Source organism: Ranitomeya variabilis, chromosome 3 (genome assembly GCF_051348905.1).
Source record: "Ranitomeya variabilis isolate aRanVar5 chromosome 3, aRanVar5.hap1, whole genome shotgun sequence".
NCBI classification, from domain to species: domain Eukaryota; kingdom Metazoa; phylum Chordata; class Amphibia; order Anura; family Dendrobatidae; genus Ranitomeya; species Ranitomeya variabilis.
The window spans coordinates 194,540,105-194,562,753 of NC_135234.1; the positions used below are offsets into that span (position 1 = coordinate 194,540,105).

Below are 22,649 nucleotides of genomic sequence, written 5' to 3' on the forward strand. Positions count from 1 at the left end.
GAGTTTCATGTGTATTCATCATTGTGGAGTGTTTGGGCATTGGAGGTGTAAATTGGCTCTTGTAAAGCCGCTTGATATGCACATATTTTGAAGGCTGCATTTCCATGATTACACTTGCACTAGCTCTTCTGGCTTTCCTCTTATATTTCGGCTTCAATCCTTCTCCCCGATCCTATTGTGCTGTCATTATAGCAGCTTTTGGCCACCCTGCCAGCATACAAATTTTTAAAGGAACAATGCAGGCGAAAATGACAAACGTCACTAAGGATTGGTGTGCTGGTTAATGATGTCACTGACTACGCTCCAGTCTATGTTCACACGTCCAGTAAGCATCCAGGACAGTGGATCCAGCAGCAATACGTTGGCAAAAAAGTGCAGAACCAACTCTTCGTTTTAAACAGCAGGGAAAAAATCGCGCAAGTATATGGAAAATGAATCCATTAATTGGCCATCGGTTTTCTTTCATTTGAAACTGAACCAGTAAGCAAGAACAGAATCTTAAATGAAAGTTGGCATTTAACGGATCTGTTTTCCATAGACTTCAATGTTAAAAAGAACAGATCAGCTGAAATCCGATTTTTAAAAACTAAGTTCTGCCTGCACACATTTATCAATGGATTGCTGCTGGATTCGTACAAAGGCCACATTCACATGTCCAGTAGTCATCTAAGTTAGTTGTTAGATGGCTGCCGACCACGTGATTCTTTGGGCTATGGCTGTCTCCACTAACTCTACTGGAGCCCTTGGCTGTGCGAGATCTCCTGTGTTTGGGACTATCTGAGAAAACAATAAAATAAAGGGGGTACTGCAGGGCACATGTCTGGCAGCCATTGACATGGCCACTGGACCGGGGTTCTGCGCAGCAGTTCTCTAGAGGTGCCAATTACTAGGTGGTTTCCTTTTCTGCTACTTTTCTAGTCCCTTCTCCTTGCTAGGCCTTTTGTTTCCCCAGTGTCTGCGGTTTCTTCCTACTTTCTCTAGTGCCCTATGTGTTATCGCTTTGTGCCAGTTGTTGTGGGTACATGTAGCAGAACAGCATGTTCTCTTACATAAGGCAGAGTCCACAGGGTTGTGCAGCAAGGGCGACACTGGTTAGACAATGTTTTCGACATGTCTGCTTTGCAAGAAGCACAAGTATTTCCTAGTTTGGTGTTTCTCCGGAATCTGGGTGGGGGAGGTACATCAGGACTAATCTATTATTACATATGCAAGCTTTTTCTGTACACTGGTCCTTTTTGTTTGTCATAAACCTCCCTTGTTTCCTACCGGCCTGAAAATAGCAGAATGCAATCTAAGGCTGATCACATTACTCCTGTGTTTGTGGCCTAATCTGGGGGCTGTGCTGTCAGGCACTTGTTCTCGCTCTGATCCGCGCCCCCCTCCCAGTCTGGACCTGTAGTGACAGATAATGTTCCTCCAGTGTCTACACACTGCTTCTCATCCGCTCTTTCCCAGAACCATTCATCTTGTATTATGAGAACATCCAGATGTGATTTGTGGGATGGAGGCAGAAATCTGTTCAATTACTTTTTTTTTTTTTGGCTTTGATCAGTAGCCCCTTAGCTTAAGCCCTGTGCTCTGTTCTCAGGTTACTGCCCTACGCTCATGTTATGTAATCCTAGAGCCAGCAAAGACATGGTAGAAAGGCGGAGGTCGCCCTGAGCTTCACCTTGCTGGGCTGGTTCTAGAAGTGGTGGTTTTTATTTATTTTTATTTTTTTATTGTACTTCACTTGCGTAGGTGGGTTGGGGGTCAAGAAATTAAATCTCTTCTGTTAACTTATGTGAAAGTGATGTTGGCAAAGCTTGAGGATTAATGGGATTTTCCAAAAAAACGAGGATGGTTTAAGCAATGTCCACCTGGTGTCTTTGGAGTGACTTCCAATACAAAAGTGACATGCATTTATTTTTTTCCCACCTAGTGTTCTTTAAAATTGTCTTCAGTAAAGAAACAAAAAAAAAATTTCAAGCCCCTCAAACAGACAAGTGGATTTCCCAAAATAAAATGAGTGTTTTTCTTCATACTTTGAATTGCTCAGTGACCACTCCATAAAATCAAGCAGATGTTTATTTCAATGGCAGTGAAACAACCTGCCATTCCCAGTAGGCCCTGTGCTGCACCATTACTGGTCTACATTTGGAAGTGTCAGTCCTTGACGTGGGCCAAGATGTAGGAAAGCGGTCTACTATAGCTTCCTTTCAAAGGGAGACTCAGTTGATGGGAGCCTATGGACAATGTCTCCCACTGTAAGCCTATTGGGTGGCATCTCACAACATTCAGGAGATCTCCAATGTAGGCTATAAAACCAGATGTGAGCAGAGTCTTGGGCCCACCTCATACACATTGGATGAGCATACTGACTGCTGGGCTCGGCCCAGAATAAATGTCTATTGTCCTCCAGAGGTTAGGGTTTAAAGGCCCCGTCTCACTAAGCGATTTACCAACGATCACGACCAGCGATATGACCTGGCCGTGATCGTTGGTAAGTCGCTGTGTGGTCGCTGGGGAGCTGTCACACAGACCGCTCTCCCCAGCGACCAACGATCAGGGGAACGACTTCGGCATCGTTGAAACTGTCTTCAACGATGCCGAAGTCCCCCTGCAGCACCCGGGTAACCAGGGTAAACATCGGGTTACTAAGCGCAGGGTCGCGCTTAGTAACCCGATGTTTGCCCTGGTTACCAAAAAAAACAAACACTACATACTCGCCTTTCGGTGTCCAGGTCCCTTGCCGTCTGCTTCCTGCTCTGACTGAGCCGCCGTACAGTGAGAGCAGAGCGCAGCGGTGACGTCACTGCTGCGCTCTCACTTCTCACTGTACGGCCGGGAGTCAGTGAGAGCAGGAAGCAGACGGCAAGGGACCTGGACACCGAAAGGCGAGTATGTACTGTTTGTTTTTTTTGGTAACCAGGGTAAACATCGGGTTACTAAGCGCGGCCCTGCGCTTAGTAACCCGATGTTTACCCTGGTTACCAGTGAAGACATCGCTGGATCGGTGTCACACACACCGATTCAGCGATGTCAGCGGGGCCTCAACGACCAAAAAAAGGTCCAGGCCATTCTGACACGACCAGCGATCTCGCAGCAGGGGCCTGATCGCTGGTACGTGTCACACATAGCGAGATCGCTATGGAGGTCGCTGTTGCGTCACAAAACTTGTGACTCAGCAGCGATCTCGCTAGCGATCTCGCTATGTGAGACGGGGCCTTAAGGCTTGGGATGCGGGATGTCTGGTTTTTGGACTGTCAATCCTTTTGTTCTCTGAGATAAGCCACCACCAGAGTCGGGGCAGCGTCTTTCTCGTAGAGAAAACAAGTTCTCAGCCAAGTGAGTGCTTGTGTATAGGCAAGTCAGGTGAGATGGCTGATGGCCGAATAGGTTGGCTTCCGGTAATCTAAATTGTAGGGGGGGGGGGGTGTCAATATTTGTATGAGCAGATGAACAGTAGAGTAGGTTCCTTTATTACATGGCTTGTCTGAATATCTCCATAGCGTTTCTCAATGGGACTCCTATATAATGCCAGTTAAATAAATATCTCTAATATTGCTAAATATGCCCAGGTTATATACTCTCCCTATGTGTGATGGCGCACCACATGGCTGTCTACAGACCAGCAGCGAGTGTTGCAGCGGAGACTGCTTCTTTAGCGGTGTACTAATGCGCAGGACAGCGGTATGCCCCCGGCTTAGTTGGCTAAATCGGACTGACAGGTTCCCTTGACCGCCCTCAGATGTTCCCTCTTCTGTGTATGGAGACCGGCTGAGCCATGGACACTTTTGTTGTGCGTGACTGAACGAGTACAGACTTTATGAAAACTGATGAGTGTTTGTTCAGGATGTCTGTTATTTATCTGTACAGTCATTTGCTAGCCAAATAGTTGTGCTGTGGTTGGAGAAATGACTGCCTCTGTATTCTTTTCTCATGCGATCTTGCAGTCTGTCATTTTTCACATCCTTCTCAGGTGTTGGATGATTTGTACTTTAGCTTTCATTGGTTTCTTGCTAAAAAAAATATATATACCAAACAAGCCAGTGTTTTTTCACCTCTTCCCCATCACACGTAGCCAATAAGGAGGTTGTATCAATTACTGAACCTACTGGGTGCAAACCATGAAGTCCTATTGTTACTCAATGTGGAATTTGAGTAAAGGTACCTTCACACTAAGCGACTTTACAACGATATCGATAGCGATCCGTGACGTTGCAGCGTCCTGGCTAGCGATATCGTTGTTTGACACGCAGCAGCGATCAGGATCCTGCTGTGAGATCGCTGGTCGTTGCTGAAAGTCCAGAACTTTATTTTGTCGCTGGATCTCCCGCTGACATCGCTGGATCGGTGTGTGTGACACCGATCCAACGATGTCTTCACTGGTAACCAGGGTAAACATCGGGTTACTAAGCGTAGGGCCGCGCTTAGTAACCCGATGTTTACCCTGGTTACCAGTGTAAATGTAAAAAAAAAACTCACATTCCGGTGCCCGGCGTCCACTTCCCTGCACTCCTCCTGCATCCTGTGTAAGTGCCGGCCGTAAAGCAGAGCGGTGACGTCACCGCTCTGCTCTGTGGGAGATGCCGGAGATGTTCGGCGCTGACACAGGATGCAGGAGGAGTGCAGGGAAGCGGACGCCGGGCACCGGAATGTGTGTTTTTTTTTTTTTTTTTTACATTTACGCTGGTAACCAGGGTAAACATCGGGTTACTAAGCGCGGCCCTGCGCTTAGTAACCCAATGTTTACCCTGGTTACCCGGGGACTTCGGCATCGTTGGTCGCTGGAGAGCTGTCTGTGTGACAGCTCTCCAGCGACCACACAACGACTAAACCGCGACGCTGCAGCGATCGGCATCGTTGTCTGTATCGCTGCAGTGTCGCTTAGTGTAAAGGTACCTTAAGTGAAAGGTTGTCTTTAAATTACCATAATTTATTTTGTGGCATTTCTAAGATGCCACTGAAAAGAACTGTTGACTTCACCCTTCCACCATGAAAGTGGCTCTGTCACTAGATTTCACAATATAAACTACCGGTATATAAATTTTAAGGAGGATTTCTAATTTGTTAAATGGCTTAAATTTGTAAAAATTGATGAGCGCTCCGGATTCTGTCATTCTTTTGTCCATTGCAGAGTTAGTCACATTTTTTCTTTAGGAGTGCAGTATGTGAAATCTCTGCTTGCAGTGCAGCTGGACATTCAATTTTCTGAGGCCATGTGCTTTCACACCTCCCTCCTGATCTAGCATGCAGATACACTGCTGAGCTGGGACAGACAGATAGAGGCATAGGCCATCAGAGAAAACTCAGAGAAATGCTTAGTTTGCACTACAAGTAGATTTCACATAATATGCTCCAAAAGCAATATATGTGGATCTCTGCAACAGGGCACCATAGCACTAAATGGCTAATAATGGCAAAATGAGGTGAGCTCAGGGATTTTTGCAACGTATTTAATGCCATTTCTTTGAGCAAGTGACAGTTCCTTCGTGTATGTCTTAGACCTGATGAGGCTGGTGTACTTCGTAAAACCTTGTTAGAATGCCCATAGTCTGCTTAGACCTGAACTTACAAAATGCTAGTTTCTAATATGCGGCCATACAACTTTCAAGCAGGATACAGCCTTTTCCAGGTAAAGCGTCCTAGTACAAAGATCTGTAATGTATGCATCTTGTATAGAGGTGTCAGAAGCATTCTATGGCCATGCTGCCGACTGCTTTCCTGCACCGTTATGTCCTCTGCTCACTGAAGGGGCCATTCCAATATGATTATAGCTCTCCAGCTTTCCATTACAAGAGGAGACACTTTCATGATATAACAAGTTTTGATCACTATATATACTCTAAGATGTTGCTTTCTCCCAATTTTGCCAGTGTAAAGCCTTCCTGACCGCCCTTTGTTTTCTCTCCTCGTGGAGTAACCCTTGTCCTACCCTGACATCAAAGCTCCTGGCACAGTCTTGCTCTTTTGAAGTTGATACCAGCTCTTTCCTACCACTGAGAAGGGAAATGAATGTTGAGCCTAGGCGCAGCTCGCTTCACCGCTTATGTATTTTTCTTCTTCCCTGTGAATTCACCTCTCACTCTGCAGGATCCCAAATCCACATCCTTGGGTCAGTACAAGCCGTGTCACCTACTTGGCGCTTTGCTTTAGAGCGGTTTCTCACAAAGATCATATTAAGGACATTATATGGGCTCTTCAGGTGCTTGCGTGCATGTTGTCCATGGGCTGTGTAGTATTGCTCCTCAGACCCCTTGCTCTTCAGTTTCTTCTGTCCCTCAGTAATGACAGGCCGCTTATAAGAAGTAGTAATTATCCCTATTTTTATAGTCCGTTGCGATAGCAGAGGATGCAGCTGACAGGACGTGCTGTAAGAGGCCTGTTGTAGGTAAGCGCCAGGCATTAGTCTGTCTTATGGAAATGCAGATTGAGGGAAAAGCGAAAACAGGCCTTCTGTGACGGGAAAGGATTATCCGTCAGTAAAAAATAGACCAGGGCGAGATTACGTAAGCTGTACATTAGTAAATAATTTAGTGTAACCTCATAAGTTTCTTACATGTACAACTTGGGGGCGATGAGGGGGCTTGGTACCAAGCAGGAGGCCGAGATCCCACTGCAGGTGGTTACTGGAGTTCTTCTTTAATAGGACCTAAAAGTGGTGATGGAAGCCATTCATACCTCTACTATTGTACTGGTTTACCACAAGCACCTGTAAAATGTCTTATGGAAAAGCGATCAACTGTTGTGACCTACTGCTGAAAAGATCCTGGCAAACTTTGGTTAATAACTGAATTTTTAAAAAACTGGTTATCTTACTGGAAGGGCTAGTTACATGGAAATAACCGTCTGTATGCAGTGTTCAGAGGTGGCTGGGGGCTGTTCTCTAGTTCCATAACTCTGAAAAGTGAATTGAAGGGAATCTGTCAGCAGGTTTTTGGTATGTAATCTGAGGACGGTAAGAGGTAGGGTAAAACATATTTCAGGGATGCCTCATAGCATGTGAGTAAGTATGTAAGAACCCCACTCACTGCAGGTTACGGATGGTCACTGGATTTGATGCTAAAATCTGTGTGGTCCAACATGGACAGACTGTAATATTTACTTTAATAAATGAGTTTTTTTGGGGGTTATAATGAAGCCTTCTGTTATAACTGAGACCTGGTAATTGCCATTCTGATGTGTCATCCATTCACACACGACCCCACTAGCGGCTGTGTGATCGAATCCCGCTTTGGCCTTGGGCTCTATACATGCCTCATCACGAAGGCTGACAGCAGTGCTAGTCTAAGGGGTTAAAAGCTGGGTGTTTTATATTGACTTCATTATGAAAACTACAAGTCAGTTCTGCTTTGCCTCTGAAATCTTGCCTTTGTTTTGCTGTGAAATGCGGCCTTCACTTGTGTGAATCCGAAAAAGGAGGGTGGCGAGTGATAGGAGAAAACACCACCGGTCCCTTTGAATGTCACCGCACAGCTGCGCTCTCCGCATTCAGCGCAGTAATGAAATAACCCCCCCACAGGACATCGGTTACGAATTTCCAAGGGTCACATTAAACACTATAAGGGGTCGCCTTGTTCTGCTCCTAGCTGCGCCCCCGCTCTGTGCTCAGCACCCGTTGACTGCAGGGTTATTTTTCTTTCCTGGTTTGCCCTCTGACATCCAGGCTAGACTCCCATTTTCCTGGCTAATCCCGCTCACTGTTTAGAGAGGCAGCCATGTAATTAACGCTGAGGACTGAATTACAGGTTCGCTTTCCTGACTGCTCTTCTTGAGTGGACGCCACAATTATCAGGATGCTGGAGGAGCTATATCCCCCTGCGGTCTATGGCTGTCTTGTAACCTAATCACTGCTAACCCTAAAGTACAAGGCTAGTAAAACTACAGCATTTGTGAGATTGGCCACGGAGGGTAACATTTCTGTAGGTCTATGTGTCATATAATACGCAGTAATATGGTCGTCAAGACCTTTTTCTGGACTATCGGTAGTTAGGACAGTCTGCCTTTCCTGTATTAAATTTGGGGCTTCAAGAAATTTCCTTTACATGTGTGTTTTGGAAGTAATCAACAAAGTTTTCGAACTGTCCACAAAAAAAAAGTCTGATTACTTCCAAACAAAATATGGCACTACCCCAGACTGTAGGTTGTCTATTGCAGATCTTCTTAATTGTATAAGTCCTCAGTTTGCAAAAGGCGTCCATGTTTTTCTAACCTTTAACATTTTTTTTTCTTCCTTTGTATCCCCATGGAAATTTTTCTGAATTCTGAATCCTATAGTGGGCCTAGAAGGATGAATGACCAGCGCCACCCTTACGCTGAGCCTGGTATTATAGCTTGGTCCCACTGCTATGCAGTCAGAGATGGCTGTCGGCTATTGGTGGCCATCTTGCTCACGTGAGGGCTGTACGCTGCACCGTGACCGCCGTTGCTCTTATTTCTGTAAATCTGTTTAGCTTCACCCCTCCTGTGTATTAACACTAATCATTTGTGGATTTGCCTGAAATGTAAATGCTTTTTCGTAAACTCGGCACACTGGAGCCTTCACGGTAAATTGTTAAGAGGCAGATGGAAAAAGCCGACTGTCTGAGCTGGCTCTATACCCTTCAGGCCACAGTGAAATGTCATTCCCTAGGAGGTCAGATCAGTGTAAATTCCTCTTTTGTGCCCCCTCGAGAGCTTCCTTTTGGAAAAATAAACAAAGTCTTCCATGCTGAGAAATTGTATTCTGGAATCTGTCCTGTAAGACCACTTCGACCGCTTCCTCGTTATTTTTAGATAAGCGAGAAAGCTAGTTATTGTTAATGAAGGCAGTCGTAGGAAGCCATGTGAGGCGGTGTTCTTCGTTCACCGACCGTGCGAGTCTGTCTACTTCCAGGTTGTGCGTTTCGGATGTTTTGCACTTTCATGGTGCATACAGTCTAACTAAAAATGTCCTCCTTCTGTCTTTCAGGTATGGCATCACAGCTGCAGGTGTTCTCACCGCCTTTAGTATCGTCCAGTGCCTTCTGTAGTGCAAAGAAACTTAAAGTCGAGCCTTCTGGCTGGGATGTTACGGGACAGGGTAATAGCAACAAGTATTACGCACACAGCAAGAACCTCTCAGTCGCTCAAGGGCACGCAAGTTCATCTCACCAGGTAGCGAATTTCAGTCTACCGGCTGCCTACGAGCCCAACCTCCTTATCCCAGCCGCCGCCGCAGAGCATATAGTGGTTACTGCCGCCGACAGTACTGGCAGTGGCCCCACCACCTCCTTCCAGAGCAGCCAAATCCTAAACCACAGAAGCAACGTTTCTTTACTGGAACCATACCAAAAATGTGGACTGAAAAGAAAAAGTGAGGAAGTGGACAGCAACGGTAGTGTGCAGATTATTGATGAACGGCCACCTCTGATGCTGCAAAACAGAACCGCGGTGGGTGCTGCTGCCACAACCACCACTGTAACCACTAAAAGCAGCAGTTCCAATGGCGAGGGGGATTACCAGCTCGTTCAGCACGAAATCCTGTGTTCCATGACCAACAGCTATGAAGTCCTGGAGTTCTTGGGCCGAGGGACTTTTGGTCAAGTGGCAAAATGCTGGAAGCGGAGCACAAAGGAAATTGTGGCGATCAAGATCCTAAAGAACCATCCTTCCTATGCCAGGCAAGGTCAGATAGAGGTGAGCATCCTCTCGCGCCTGAGCAGTGAAAATGCTGACGAGTACAACTTTGTACGCTCATACGAGTGCTTCCAGCACAAGAATCACACTTGCCTTGTATTTGAAATGTTGGAACAGAACCTATATGACTTTCTGAAGCAAAATAAATTCAGTCCTCTTCCGCTGAAGTATATCCGGCCCATATTACAGCAGGTCGCCACTGCCCTAATGAAGCTGAAAAGCTTGGGGCTGATCCACGCTGACCTGAAGCCTGAGAACATCATGCTGGTGGACCCGGCACGCCAGCCTTATAGAGTGAAGGTCATCGATTTTGGCTCGGCTAGTCATGTTTCTAAAGCAGTGTGCTCGACCTACTTGCAATCTCGGTACTACAGGTAAGGCTTTGACTTCCATTTGATATTCGATTAGATATTATACAATCTCTATTGGAGTCTGGAAACTTATCCAGGAGTTGTCCACACTCGTGACACACTATACCAGGCCAAACCACAGCATGAAGTAAAGGGGGCTTGGAACACCATTATTAGTGGGAGGATAAAAAACCAGACCAGGAAAGTTTTGACACTGCAGGAGCTTACCAATATTTCCGTTGAGTAATGATCCTAGTGGGACTTGTACAAAAATATTGCATTGTCACTGGATGGATGGTGGCTAAAGAGTATCTTGATACAACTGGTTTGATGCTTTTACAAGTCAGTTCAATAAATGACGGTGATAATGTCACGACCTAGTTTAATCAAAGTAAACTGTCTCACCACACCTATGAATGCAAAGCTGATTATGTAAGTCACTTTTGCCTGTAGGTCAGTTGTGTAACAGGAGAGTTGTGCCTCTGGATAACACTATCTGAGAAGTTCCTCCTACATTTTGTCAACTTTTTATAGTGGGCTGAAAAGGATTATGCAATGTAATTGTGAGAAGACGAGCACATGAAGTGCTAGTGCAATATATCATGCAAGCTTTGAGAGGCACAGGTGTAGCAAAGAAGTTATGGACACTCGTGCCATCACTTTTCTATATGTGGACCTCTTTGGATTGTGTTGGTGTCAGGGTGGTGCTTTTTTCCTTGGAATGTCCATGTGGTAGCTGATGCCAAAGTAGTGCTGATGATCCTCCTTTTGGTGAGGCTGTAGAGTACTGGGCAGCATGGTGCGGTCATTGTGCTGGCCTCCACTCATGAACTGTCTTTTTTTTGGTGAGGCTGTAGAGTACTGGGCAGCATGGTGTAGTCATTGTGCTGGCCTCCACTCATGAAGTGTGCCTGAAGCACCATCTTACAAGGATAAACCTGCAGCTGCTCCTGATGGCTTCCTTCTCCTGTGAATCTTGCACCATATATACTTTAATTTTTGTACATGTAAGATCCGGTATAAAGACTAAAGGGTTCATGCCTCACCGCTCACTTCACCAGATAATCTGACTTTGGATGTAGAGGGACACTACTGCATACAGTTTCTGGAACCCCTTTATGCTCGGTAGATGTTGTGCTCATCTTTTAGCATTCGGAGTAGGTGATGTGCACAATATCAGCCATTGGCCATGTAAGTTTTTTTACTCCAAACCTGCTCTTGGATCGAGCTTTCTTTGCATGTTGTACTGCTCTCTAGTGTCGCCTATCACTTGCTACGCTGCAAGTGTGTGACATATTAAAAGACTGAAAAACGCAAGTTTTCTCCTCCAGAAGGAAGTAAACTGGTCTCTAGATGCCCTGTATTCAGCTTTATTTTGAAGCTCTAGCCAGTAGAGGGGCATCAAGGACACCTTTCCCAGACGATCAGAAGCCAAGTTTTTTCTGAGTATTAAAGTGTTAAAGACTTGCATCCTGGGTGTCTCTGGTTTGCCCAAGATCCTTATTAGTCATGAGTGAATGTGCTCAGATAAGGTGTTATCCAAGCATGCTGGAGCGCTAGTATCTTCAGCTTGCTTGAATACTATGTTCGCGTCTTACTGCTCTTTGACAGCCCCGAGACACAGCCACGGCAACTCTAAGTATTCGAGCACACCGAAGAGACACTGTAGGCACCAGAGCGTGCTCAGATAACACCTTATCCGAGCACGTTCACTCATCACTAATCCGTTGTATCAAGGCTCTTTAGTAGGTCTGTCATTGACTTACAAGTCCTCCAGCTATAGATGGCAATAGACTATTTTCTTCTGCTGGGGCAGGGAGCATTGCCGTTAACTCTCCACTAGCTGGATCTCCATCAGAACATCCATAGTGAGCTTCCACTTCTCCTATCCCATTACTTTACCTCTGAAACTTGTATCTTCTGCCACACTAACGCTGGCATTATGCCTACAACATCAGTTTCTGAGGCTTGCTGGTACTAGTAGTTGTGGGCATTGCTGACTTGCCGTATGCATATGATCGTGCAAGGGACCTGGGAGCAGGAATGGTCTCGGTGGTCCATCACAAGACTTCAGGCACCCCAACATATCTTTCTAGTGCAGAATAAACATAAGCCAGACTGACATAGTATAAGGGCACTCCCATGATGTCTGGAGAGGGCCTTCAGTTGTGGTGGCCTTCCCCCACATTCAGCCTACATCTAAAGATCGCTGATTACACTTCCTCTTGTGATTTGTAGCTTTTGGGTTTGTAATTGTTGTTTAGGTCTGGACCTATAGTCGTATGCAATATATTCTCCCTTACCCCATAGGGTTCTGGTTTCTGCAATCAGTGCAGATTTGTTCCCCGCTAATAGGCCGGCCACTCTCCTCCCTACCAGACTTACTCAGCCTCTCTTTGGTCCTGTGATGGAGACCACTGTTGGTGTGAATGGCTGTTCGGTGGCGCCAGCGTCCTGTGTTGGGGGACATGTCTTTACTATCATGTGTTAGATTTTTTTTTCTTTCCCCCCCCCTCCTTTTTCAGTGGACCTTCACTGCAGTACGTTTTTGTAGTTGCTCTTTTGTTTGGCCTGTATGTCAGAAGTGCTCTGTGCACCCCCTAAATGTGTCCCTAGTGTTAATGGGGTTGTCCACTATTCGTGTTACCCCCTTGTTAATCGCTGTTTCCTCTAGTAAAGTAATGCCTTTGCACTCCCCTGGTGCCGGCGCTGTTCCAGCAGTGCCACTGGCTCTCCCGGGGCCTGTAACTGTCTGAGCTGCTGGGAGAGCCCGTGCCAACATGCCTGGAAAGGTGCTGGCACTGGAGGGGTGTACAGGTTATATTTTACTTAAAATAAACCTAGCTTTTGAGGGTTGTCAGAGTAGTGGGTGAGCCCTTTAAATTATTTCTAGGTAGTAATCCTTTAACCATTGAATGTGATATCAGGATGCTCCATAAGTGTCCATGTAACACTATGGCAGTAGAGTTCCACCCCTGTCTCCTTAAAGAAGCCTTTCTATGATCTTGCACCCTTCTCTCCCACACATCTCCTCTCTGACACTACAGATATAGGGTTCGCTCACACCAGTGTATACATTAGCCTAGTGCTATCTGATGTCTTGCCCTTCGGAACAGTGTTATTCAATGGGGCAGTACTGATGCCTGTATTTATTTATTTATTTTTTGTTCTAAAACATCAGACTGCCACTTGGATGACATCTGAGTGCAGTCCAATTTCCAAGGACTCAGAAAAACAGCACAAAATCTCTCCACCTTCTCCATTCTGTGTGCTACCGTTCTCATCTGAGGGAATGGGATCACACGCTGCTGACATTCATGTCGAACTCTGATCGGAGTGTCATTAGCATAGTCTCAGATGAGATTCTACAGTTGTGAGCGAGTCCTTAAAGCATTAATATACTCGAGATGCAGCACTGTTCTGCTCCTCTTCTTGATGTCACCACTCGTCCTATTCTCCAGGTCACTTTATGCTCTGATCCAGAAGTGACTCTTATAATGTAAGCCTGTGGTGGGGGGCTCGCTCTGACTCCATAGGCTTACATTGTACAAGTCCGTTCTGGGGTTACACAAGGCACACATGGCCCAGAGCAGTGATGTCACGAAGAGGAGCTGTGCTGGGTCCTGGAGAAGACACTGACCCTACACTACATACATGGCTTTAAAGAAAGTTTAGAGGATGGCTTCTTTACATTTCTACAGTGTGTAATAGTTTATGGTAAAGACCAAAGCCTGTAGTATTCCTATACCATCATGTCCAGATTCCTTGGGATACATTGTGCAACATGACGCCGGGCCAATCCCAAGCTGTGATTGCTGATGAGGTATAATAGTGCAGGTAACCTATTAGATGTACTTGGTCTCATTGGGTGTGAAATATAATGTCCGTGTATTCATTACTTTGCTTGTATTTATAACGTGTGGTGTAATTCTGGAATACTTCTTGTCACTTACTGAAGATGGAAAAATGTGACCTATGCCACAGATCTATAGAGCATTTCATGTGAACGCAAAATGACTTTTCCACTTTCATCTGGCTGAGGTCCTTGTTCCTGCTCTTCAGTTCGTAGACGTTCTCCTAAGACTATGATTTGGGACATGACATGGGACATTGGGATAGGTGGACAGTCATCTGCTGCCCTTGTGCTGTACACCAGCTTGGGCAGGGTCCTGACAGGGGATCTGATTACGGAGCTCCAGGCTCCCAACACTTCTAATGTGAAGGATCCCTGAAGTCTGAGAACCTGGCCTAGAGACCAAGCAGAGGCTGAAGCCCATTAATGTATGCTTGGGAAATCCTGGGGTTACACATGTTGTGCAGATAACCTGTGTCTTTAACAACTGTACCTAAATGCTTGCATAATACCTGGCTGATGCAGTTCTACAGAAAGGCCCACTTATACAGGCCAATAATCGGGAGTGAGTTTCTTGCTTATTGTCCCATCTAAACGGCAAAAAATGCTTGTTCTCCCGACACCTCGCCACCACTTCCCATTCACAGGCCCAGCTTGGCCAAGTGATGACTCCACTATCTAATTTACAACAGGTGATTGGATGTGAACATGCTGGTTTGGTTTATGGGTGCTGTGTGGGCTTAGCATTTGGGTACAAGCAATCAACAATTCCTTGCACATCTCAATGACAATGGATCTAAACGGGTAATTTAGGTTGGATAATTTAGATATTTGCTGTCTTTTCCTGTGTTAGGTAAATTTGCTTTTTTATGATTTCATTGTTTGCTTTTTTTCCTTCCACCCTCCAGAGCTCCGGAGATAATACTTGGGCTGCCATTTTGCGAAGCAATAGACATGTGGTCTCTGGGTTGTGTCATAGCAGAGCTGTTCCTCGGGTGGCCTCTCTATCCAGGTGCTTCAGAATATGATCAGGTAACGTTAAACTCTTACACTCCTCAAATGGTTAAAAGCCATAAAGAAATTAAGCACTTCAGTTAACCAGGTGGTGTGAGAAATGAGGGACCATGCAGAAGTCCGGAGCAGTGACCCAACGTCTCTGAAGTGGACGGGAACTCGAGTGCCACCTGTTGGCTGTAGCAATCCTAAAAGGCAATGTGGACCCTTTAATGAGGCCTGCCAGATGTGGGATAAGTCAAACCACACTCTGTTCCAGTCTTGTTTTCTGAAGAGACCCAACACCCTGCAAATGATGATGGCAACTCCAAGGGCATCATTGTATGGCCTAGATGCTAGATGTCCTCATACCTACAGTACTTGGTGCTCTCCACAAGAGAAACTTTGCTCCACAAATGTGACTGTTGCTGTTTGTTAACCCAACTCCATGTTCCTAGTCCATTTGTAGGTATAAGATCTACATTGTCAATGCTCAAACTTGGTACTGGTGGGCAGAGAAGGCCATCTCTTTTTACAGGAAGCTAGAGGATTCTGAAAGCTGGTACCCTTTCAGTACTGTAAAAGGTATGAAATGGCTGTACTTCATTGACTGGTATATTGTCATAGCTTGTAGGGCAGACTCATGACTCGATAGTCATTGCCGGTTAGTAACCCCCGCTGTTCCTGAGCGTTGATTAGTGTTGATGATCAGCCATGTGTAGGTGCTCCCTGTACAGCATGGCTGGTGTTCTGCCAGTGGTCTTGCATCATCCTGATCACGAATATGGATGAGATCACCCCCCAGTAGATTTCCTGAGACGTAACTTTCCATCCAGGTGTTCAGGCCCTGCAGATAATCTAAAATCTTGATGCCAGTCATTGTTCTGCTGTATGGTGAAGTGCAGAAGATGTGTAATGGAGCTACATATATGGGGACGTTCTTGCGTTACATAGAGCACTGCTAATTTTGGAGATGTTCTGTATCCTTAGCTGCTGGCTACTTCTAAGGGCTGGCACTGGTTTTATCATTTTGTGTATCCACATGAAACGGAGCCACTGATCTGTCTGTATCCACAGTAGGTGTTATATGCCAGACCAGTGGTGCCATGAACACCTGCAGTAAATCCAACCTTGAGCCCCATTCGGATGGCAATGACCCCTAACATATGGAGGGGGGTCAAATGGTCCCAGCGTTTAATCAGTGTTTGAAACTCTGTAAAATCTGCCATTGACCAATGCTTTTCAACTAGAGGGGGTGGGGAATTATAAAGCTTCTTCTGTGCAGTTACGATGTTAATCATGGACTGCTTACTACGCCACAGACTTGTATTGGTAGTTTTGATCTGTTCATCAAATAACCGTGAAAAGAGGAACCCCTGAAGGTGGCGAGGCCTAAGGCCATGTTCACATGCAGCGTCCTTCTCTGCAGAAGAGAAACTGGTTTAAAGTACCAGCAAAAACCTGATATTTCAGAAAGATCATGCACATGCTGCTTTCCCTTTTTTGTTTTGAAGACTGCTGCATGTTTTATTTTTTAATTGATAGAAAGCAATAAGTGCAGAAAAAAATCCTGCTCCAAATCCAGCCATCCAGATTTGGTGATATGGTTGGATAGCTGCTTGTTGCCCAAATTAAGTTTTTGTAGAGATCTGATGTGCTAATCCTAAAAAATTGAGTGTAGACACCCTGTGTAACTCGGGCTTGAAGTGCATTGGGGTGTGGTAATGCACTTGTGTGTAAATCCATTGACATGCCCACATTGTCATGACTGTCTCATTGGATCGCTATAAATAAAAGTTTTTGGGTGATGAGCGCCTATACAGTGCCAACACATCTTTTGATGGGAAAAGTATCTGCAATTGTTAATGGACAACTAGTTTAGGCGTGGGGGGCCATTTAAGGTTAAGCTCCTGAAAAGACCCCATGTTTCTTGCATAAATGGTAGTCATGTAAAAAATTCATAAGCAATAAAATATTTTGTCTTTTTCAAACCTAACTAACAATGACTGTAAAGCCGTGGGAATGTGAAACGCCCATTCTGTGAGCCTCTGGTTCCACATTCGGCTGTAAATCTCTGCCAGGCTCCATACATATTAACTAGTGATGACCACAAGCAGGGTTAGTCTAGTGACTAGATTGCTTATTTCTGTGCTAACCTTACTTTGGACTGCACTGCGGCCCCTCCTAGATGCCGCCGACCCTATGGTATGCATACAACTTGTGCAGCGGCTCTTCAGGTTCTGCGTGTATAGAAACCTGGTTTCTGCACTATTTTGGGCTCAGGGTGGTACTCCTTTGGGTGAGGGTTTCTCACAGCTGCACACTGTTGTTGGGTGGCACCGGTCTGTTACACCGTAACTGAAATCTTCTGTGCACATGATGCTGCGCACACGTTAGCCACAAAACCACCGAGATTTTAGATACGTGATATAGATGCTGACTCCATCCTCATGACCCCCTTGGGCTTGGGTTTCTGCAGTTCTTGCTAAATTTAGAGAAAATGCAAAGATCTAAAATCTGACTTTATTGCAGTAATGTCACAAGAGTATCCTGTTTGCACATGTAAAACCACTGCCCTACCTTACTATATCCGGCATGTATTTACTAGTATAGCACCGGATCACGGCTGTATGTAATGTGCTAGGCCGGTCTGTGGAGGAAAACTTCTGGCTCCATCTCTTCAAAGCCATTTCACTCATTCAAAAAGAACCCCTGAAGCAGGTTGCCCTAAATATGCGTTTCAGGCGCTGGTTGGCCTGTGTCTGGTGGGGGCCGCTGGTTGGCCTGTGTCTGGTGGGGGGCCTTCTTGCTTCGCCTGTGTTTAAACTACCATAGAAAAAATACGATCAAAAACACCCAACACAATATGTAATAAAAAATATACAAATACTTTATTAAATATAAATACAACACAATATAATGAGGCCAGGGAGGGAAGTAGGAAAAAACTCAGGTCACAATGTGCACCAAGAAACGGCCAGGGGTACAAGCATGTGGACCATGTAAATGGAAACAGTTAGTATCTAGTTTCCAAAGAAGGACTCCTAAAATTGGCCCCTATCAGGGTATTCTTTTCCTGCCATGGCCAATTTTAGGAGTCCTTCTTTGGAACCTAGATACTAACGGTTTCCATTTACATGGTCCACATGCTTGTACCCCTGGCCGTTTCTTGGTGCACATTGTGACCTGAGTTTTTTCCTACTTCCCTCCCTGGCCTCATTATATTGTGTTGTATTTATATTTAATAAAGTATTTGTATATTTTTTATTACATATTGTGTTGGGTGTTTTTGATCGTATTTTTTCTATGGTAGTTTATCTTGAGGTAGCGATTATCCCATAGACATGTCTGCTATGGCCCTTTAACATTATTGTATTACATGTTATTTATTCATAACTGTTATATGGGCATGCTTCTCATGAAGCTGTGGTTTTCATATTTTCGCCTGTGTTTAGTGGGGGCCTTCTTGCTTCGCCTGTGTCTGGTGGGGGGCGTGCTGGTTGGCCTGTCTGGTGGGGGGCGTGCTGGTTAGCCTGTGTCTGGTGGGGGGCGTGCTGGTTAGCCTGTGTCTGGTGGGGGGCGTGCTGGTTAGCCTGTGTCTGGTGGGGGGCGTGCTGGTTAGCCTGTGTCTGGTGGGGGGCGTGCTGGTTAGCCTGTGTCTGGTGGGGGGCGTGCTGGTTAGCCTGTGTCTGGTGGGGGGCGTGCTGGTTAGCCTGTAGTCTGGTGGGGGGCGTGCTGGTTAGCCTGTAGTCTGGTGGGGGGCGTGCTGGTTAGCCTGTAGTCTGGTGGGGGGCGTGCTGGTTAGCCTGTAGTCTGGTGGGGGGCGTGCTGGTTAGCCTGTAGTCTGGTGGGGGGCGTGCTGGTTAGCCTGTAGTCTGGTGGGGGGCGTGCTGGTTAGCCTGTAGTCTGGTGGGGGGCGTGCTGGTTAGCCTGTAGTCTGGTGGGGGGCGTGCTGGTTAGCCTGTAGTCTGGTGGGGGGCGTGCTGGTTAGCCTGTAGTCTGGTGGGGGGCGTGCTGGTTAGCCTGTGTCTGGTGGGGGGCACGCTGGTTAGCCTGTGTCTGGTGGGGGCACGCTGGTTAGCCTGCGTCTGGTGGGGGGTGTGCTGGTTAGCCTGTAGTCTGGTGGGGGGCGTGCTGGTTTAGTCTGTCTGGGGCCTTAAAGGGGAGGTTCCCTCTAAAACTAGGCCATGGTGTGGTACTGCACCCAGGTCAGGTTGTGGTGAGTGCCTCCTCAGTCAGTAGGCTGTTTGCATAGAGGCTGTGCTATAGATAAGCTCCTCTTAATCTGCTTTTAGTCAGGGTTGAAAAAAAAAAAGTAAACTGAAGCAAGCTCTATCGCGCTTCCCTGGTGTGCTTGTGCTCCATATGTCGTTCCTGGGCAGTCAGTTTTTTGTTTTAAGGCAAGGAGGTGCGGTGGATGGCTTTCACCTGCTGCCTAGTGCATGATGGGAGTTTATGGCAGTAGTCGGCCTGGCTCTCCTTGTATAGGCTGATGGTTAGAAGCAGCAGGTCACCGGGTTTGCTGCGCTCGGCACGTCCCAGCGTCCTCCTGCCAGTACTGTGAATGATGCGGTGCAGTGATCGGGCCTTTCACACGCAGAGTAACTTTCCAGAGGAAATCTGCCTTTCTGCAGAGAATACAGCGCTAGTTGGGTGGGGGATCTGTCGGTCTGCTGAGAATCTTGTGTGCGGTGGGTGGGAAGATGGCTTGTTTTCCTTCCCTAAAGTCAGATATGATCAATGTAAAGTAGCTTCCCTTTCTGACATGAAGTATCCGGCTCCTCGCCGCTTGTTTTTTCTCTTGTGCCGGGTCCAGACGTGTTTTGCATTCCACATCATTCCGTTTGTTAGATCTTTGTGCGCTGAGGTTTTATTAATGATGACTTTTCCAGCATGGCTTTCATGCTGACGTTCTGGGTAATGTACACGTAGATTTCTCTGTTTTGTGCACGTGCAGACACTTATTTTTAAAATGTCTATATAATCTAATCCTGTATGATCTCCTAGTGTACTCTGCAAAAAGTGCGCCCCAATTTAGACCAGGGCTCCACAAGATCAACCGTAAATTACAGCGTCAGTGTGTAGTGTTCTCTTCCATCATGGTCACCGTAAAACTATGGCACATCCAAGAGATCTTAGGAACTTCAGGGCAACTGCATCAAGTCTGTACATCCAGAAAAGGAACGTCAAGAGGACATGGCCGTGCTGTCTTGGTACGGTTGTAGGACTACCGCTCTTGCAGATTCTTACCTGACACATAACTCTACGAGTGGAAACCAGCATCCATTATGGCAATTGCTGTAAGATTGACTTGTCTGTGGTCTCTTTGGATTTCATTACCAGGGTTTTGCCCCTTTAATCTGAGAGCAGCCTAAAGTAGAGACAGAGAACCTGATTCCAGTGATCTCACATTATGAGCTGCTTGCTGTAATATTGATAAAATGACTTCTGTCAGAAGCTTTTATCACTAGAGGAATAGTGTAGTCTCCATATAAATTCCCTCTGTATATTCTCGACCCCAGCCTTGATTGTCTGCTTTCTGGCTATGCACAGAGTAAACAGATCTGCCAATCAGTGGTGTAGGCATGGTTGTACAGACCTTAGTATTATAGCTCTGCAAAAGAGAACTGATTTTTGTCACTACAGCATGTAGCCCAGTAGGGGATTCATCACTGGAATCAGGGTCTCTCTAAATTATGCTGCTTAGATATGGTAGTAAAGTCCTAGTGACAGATTCCAAAAATGTGACCTCAGATCTCTCCATGATAAAGGGGGCTTGACTGAAAACCTCCACAGTTGGAGCGATCCACTTTTCATAAATTCACAATTGCCTATTATGATGGTCCTACAAAATGCACCAGCATTTCTTTATTTTGAAAGCTGGGGTACTTGAACTGATCTTATAATATTGAGTGTCAAGTAAGAATGAGATGTTGCCCCTCGCCGAAATTGGCGATAAATGACTTATTGCTGGGACCTGCAGTGATCACTAAAACAAGGTGGTGATCACTGCTGTCGGTGAATGAAGCAGTATGGTCGCACACACAAAGTGCCACGCTACAGTTTGTGGGATTGGGTGAGATGGTAGAGTGCATCGTTCAGGCATTACATGGGACTGCAGCACTCAGGTGGTGATCTTCACCTGCCATGAAGAACCTGGGGTCTAGTGATTGGTGAGGCCCCCAGCGATCAGTAACTTTCCTGGTGGGTAGGTGACCAGCCAACGAAGCCTAAATACATAGACTAAAGTCCGCAGGTGATGGCAGCTTTCTGAAGTGTTGCTGGAGTTGTGCCTTCGGTTACTCAGCAGTTGAGTACGTCTAGGAAAAGAATGCCCATCACTGTTGTATCCATTTATAGCCGACCATCGTGGTACACTATGGCTGTTTTATAGACGATAAGAAAAGTGCTCGTTATGGTAGTCAGTAAATGGTTCCGGTTTCTGACAGGTCATCTGGATGTGACAAATACTTTGCTCCTCTCATCAACTTGAAAAGTACAAAACCCTTAATGGCATTTTCATTTTGTGCTGTTGTGAATGTTTTCCAAGGTCACGCTCTCATAATAAAACTATACCTTGCGTATGAAAAGCTGTCATCACCACATGTTCAACTGCTGCCATCCTTGTGTTTCAGATAAGGTACATCTCCCAGACTCAAGGACTTCCTGCAGAGTATCTGCTCAGTGCCGGGACAAAGACTTCCAGATTTTTCAATCGAGACCCAGATCTGGGCTACCCATTATGGAGGTTAAAGGTAAAAGTGTCATCTGCACCTGGATGGGGGGAATTGTCCTTCCCGGCTGCCGGGGCTTCTTGTATATTATGGCAATTAAGGCTGGTCTGTTGCCACCATCACCAGAAATCACGGTCATACAAGTGTTGTGTATTGTGGTTGTGTGACCTATGGGGCAACCATTTACTTTCCACTGAGCTTACTATTCATACGGAGTAGATTTAATTAGAAGTGTGAGCCATTTTTTTCTTTTTCTCTGTAGACACCGGAGGAGCATGAAATGGAAACTGGAATAAAATCTAAGGAGGCTCGCAAATATATCTTCAACTGTTTAGATGACATGGCCCAGGTAAGCGAGAGGCCACAACTTCTTCAGTGGGTCACTGCTGTATTCAGGGCTTTGCAAGCTATAATGAATAAGGGGCTTCTGCGCCTCTAGTGGTAGGGGGTCTCTTCTCCTAAAGAATATGTTGGACAGTCTGTTGTATTCTTTGATTCTTATTGACCCAACACTCAGGTGGTTGCATCTGTATTGGCTAATCCAATCAGAATTATTCAACCCTTATTTCATTTGTCCCCAATTTGCCATAACAAGGGGTTTTGTCAAATTCTGCACGTTGACACTCTTAAACTGCTGGTATCTCGAAATAATTCAACTTTTCTGACAGGCATCTTTGGCTGAAGTCTGGTTCCGCATGTATGCAGGTCACATCCGCTTGAGGAATCTTGGTTAATAACTCCTGGGCTTTGGCCTCCAGTTTAATTTACAGATGCTTGTCACAAAATCAGAAGATCCAAAAGTTAATTTATTTCAGTTATTCAATACAAAAAGTGAAACTCATTAGTCATTACAAACAGAGTGATCTATTTCAAGTGTTTATTTCTGTTAATGTTAATGATTATGGCTTACAGCCAATGAAAGCACAATGAACAGCCACTCAATACTTGATGGACTTGGAAGTTCCAAGATGCTCGTGCTTGATACCTCTGAAGCTTCTCATAGACATGACGTCTACTAAAATTTCCTGATGTTTCACTTAAAACCTGCAGTGTGTGACGGTTAAGATGGATTCTATGTCT

At 45.7% G+C, this 22,649-nt stretch overlaps 1 protein-coding gene across 3 annotated transcripts in view; it reads left to right on the top strand.

Annotated features, from left to right (window-relative positions):
- The window catches only part of HIPK1 (homeodomain interacting protein kinase 1), a 54,755-nt gene that overhangs the window by 10,896 nt on the left and 21,210 nt on the right, over positions 1 to 22,649 (top strand). For all 3 annotated transcript variants that reach the window (XM_077294954.1, XM_077294953.1, XM_077294955.1), the window contains 4 exons: positions 8,933 to 10,013; positions 14,751 to 14,874; positions 21,471 to 21,590; positions 21,832 to 21,918. In XM_077294954.1, the coding sequence (XP_077151069.1) occupies positions 8,935 to 10,013; positions 14,751 to 14,874; positions 21,471 to 21,590; positions 21,832 to 21,918 (1,410 nt within the window). In that variant the 5' untranslated portion in view covers positions 8,933 to 8,934. The remainder of the gene's footprint in view (positions 1 to 8,932; positions 10,014 to 14,750; positions 14,875 to 21,470; positions 21,591 to 21,831; positions 21,919 to 22,649) is intronic.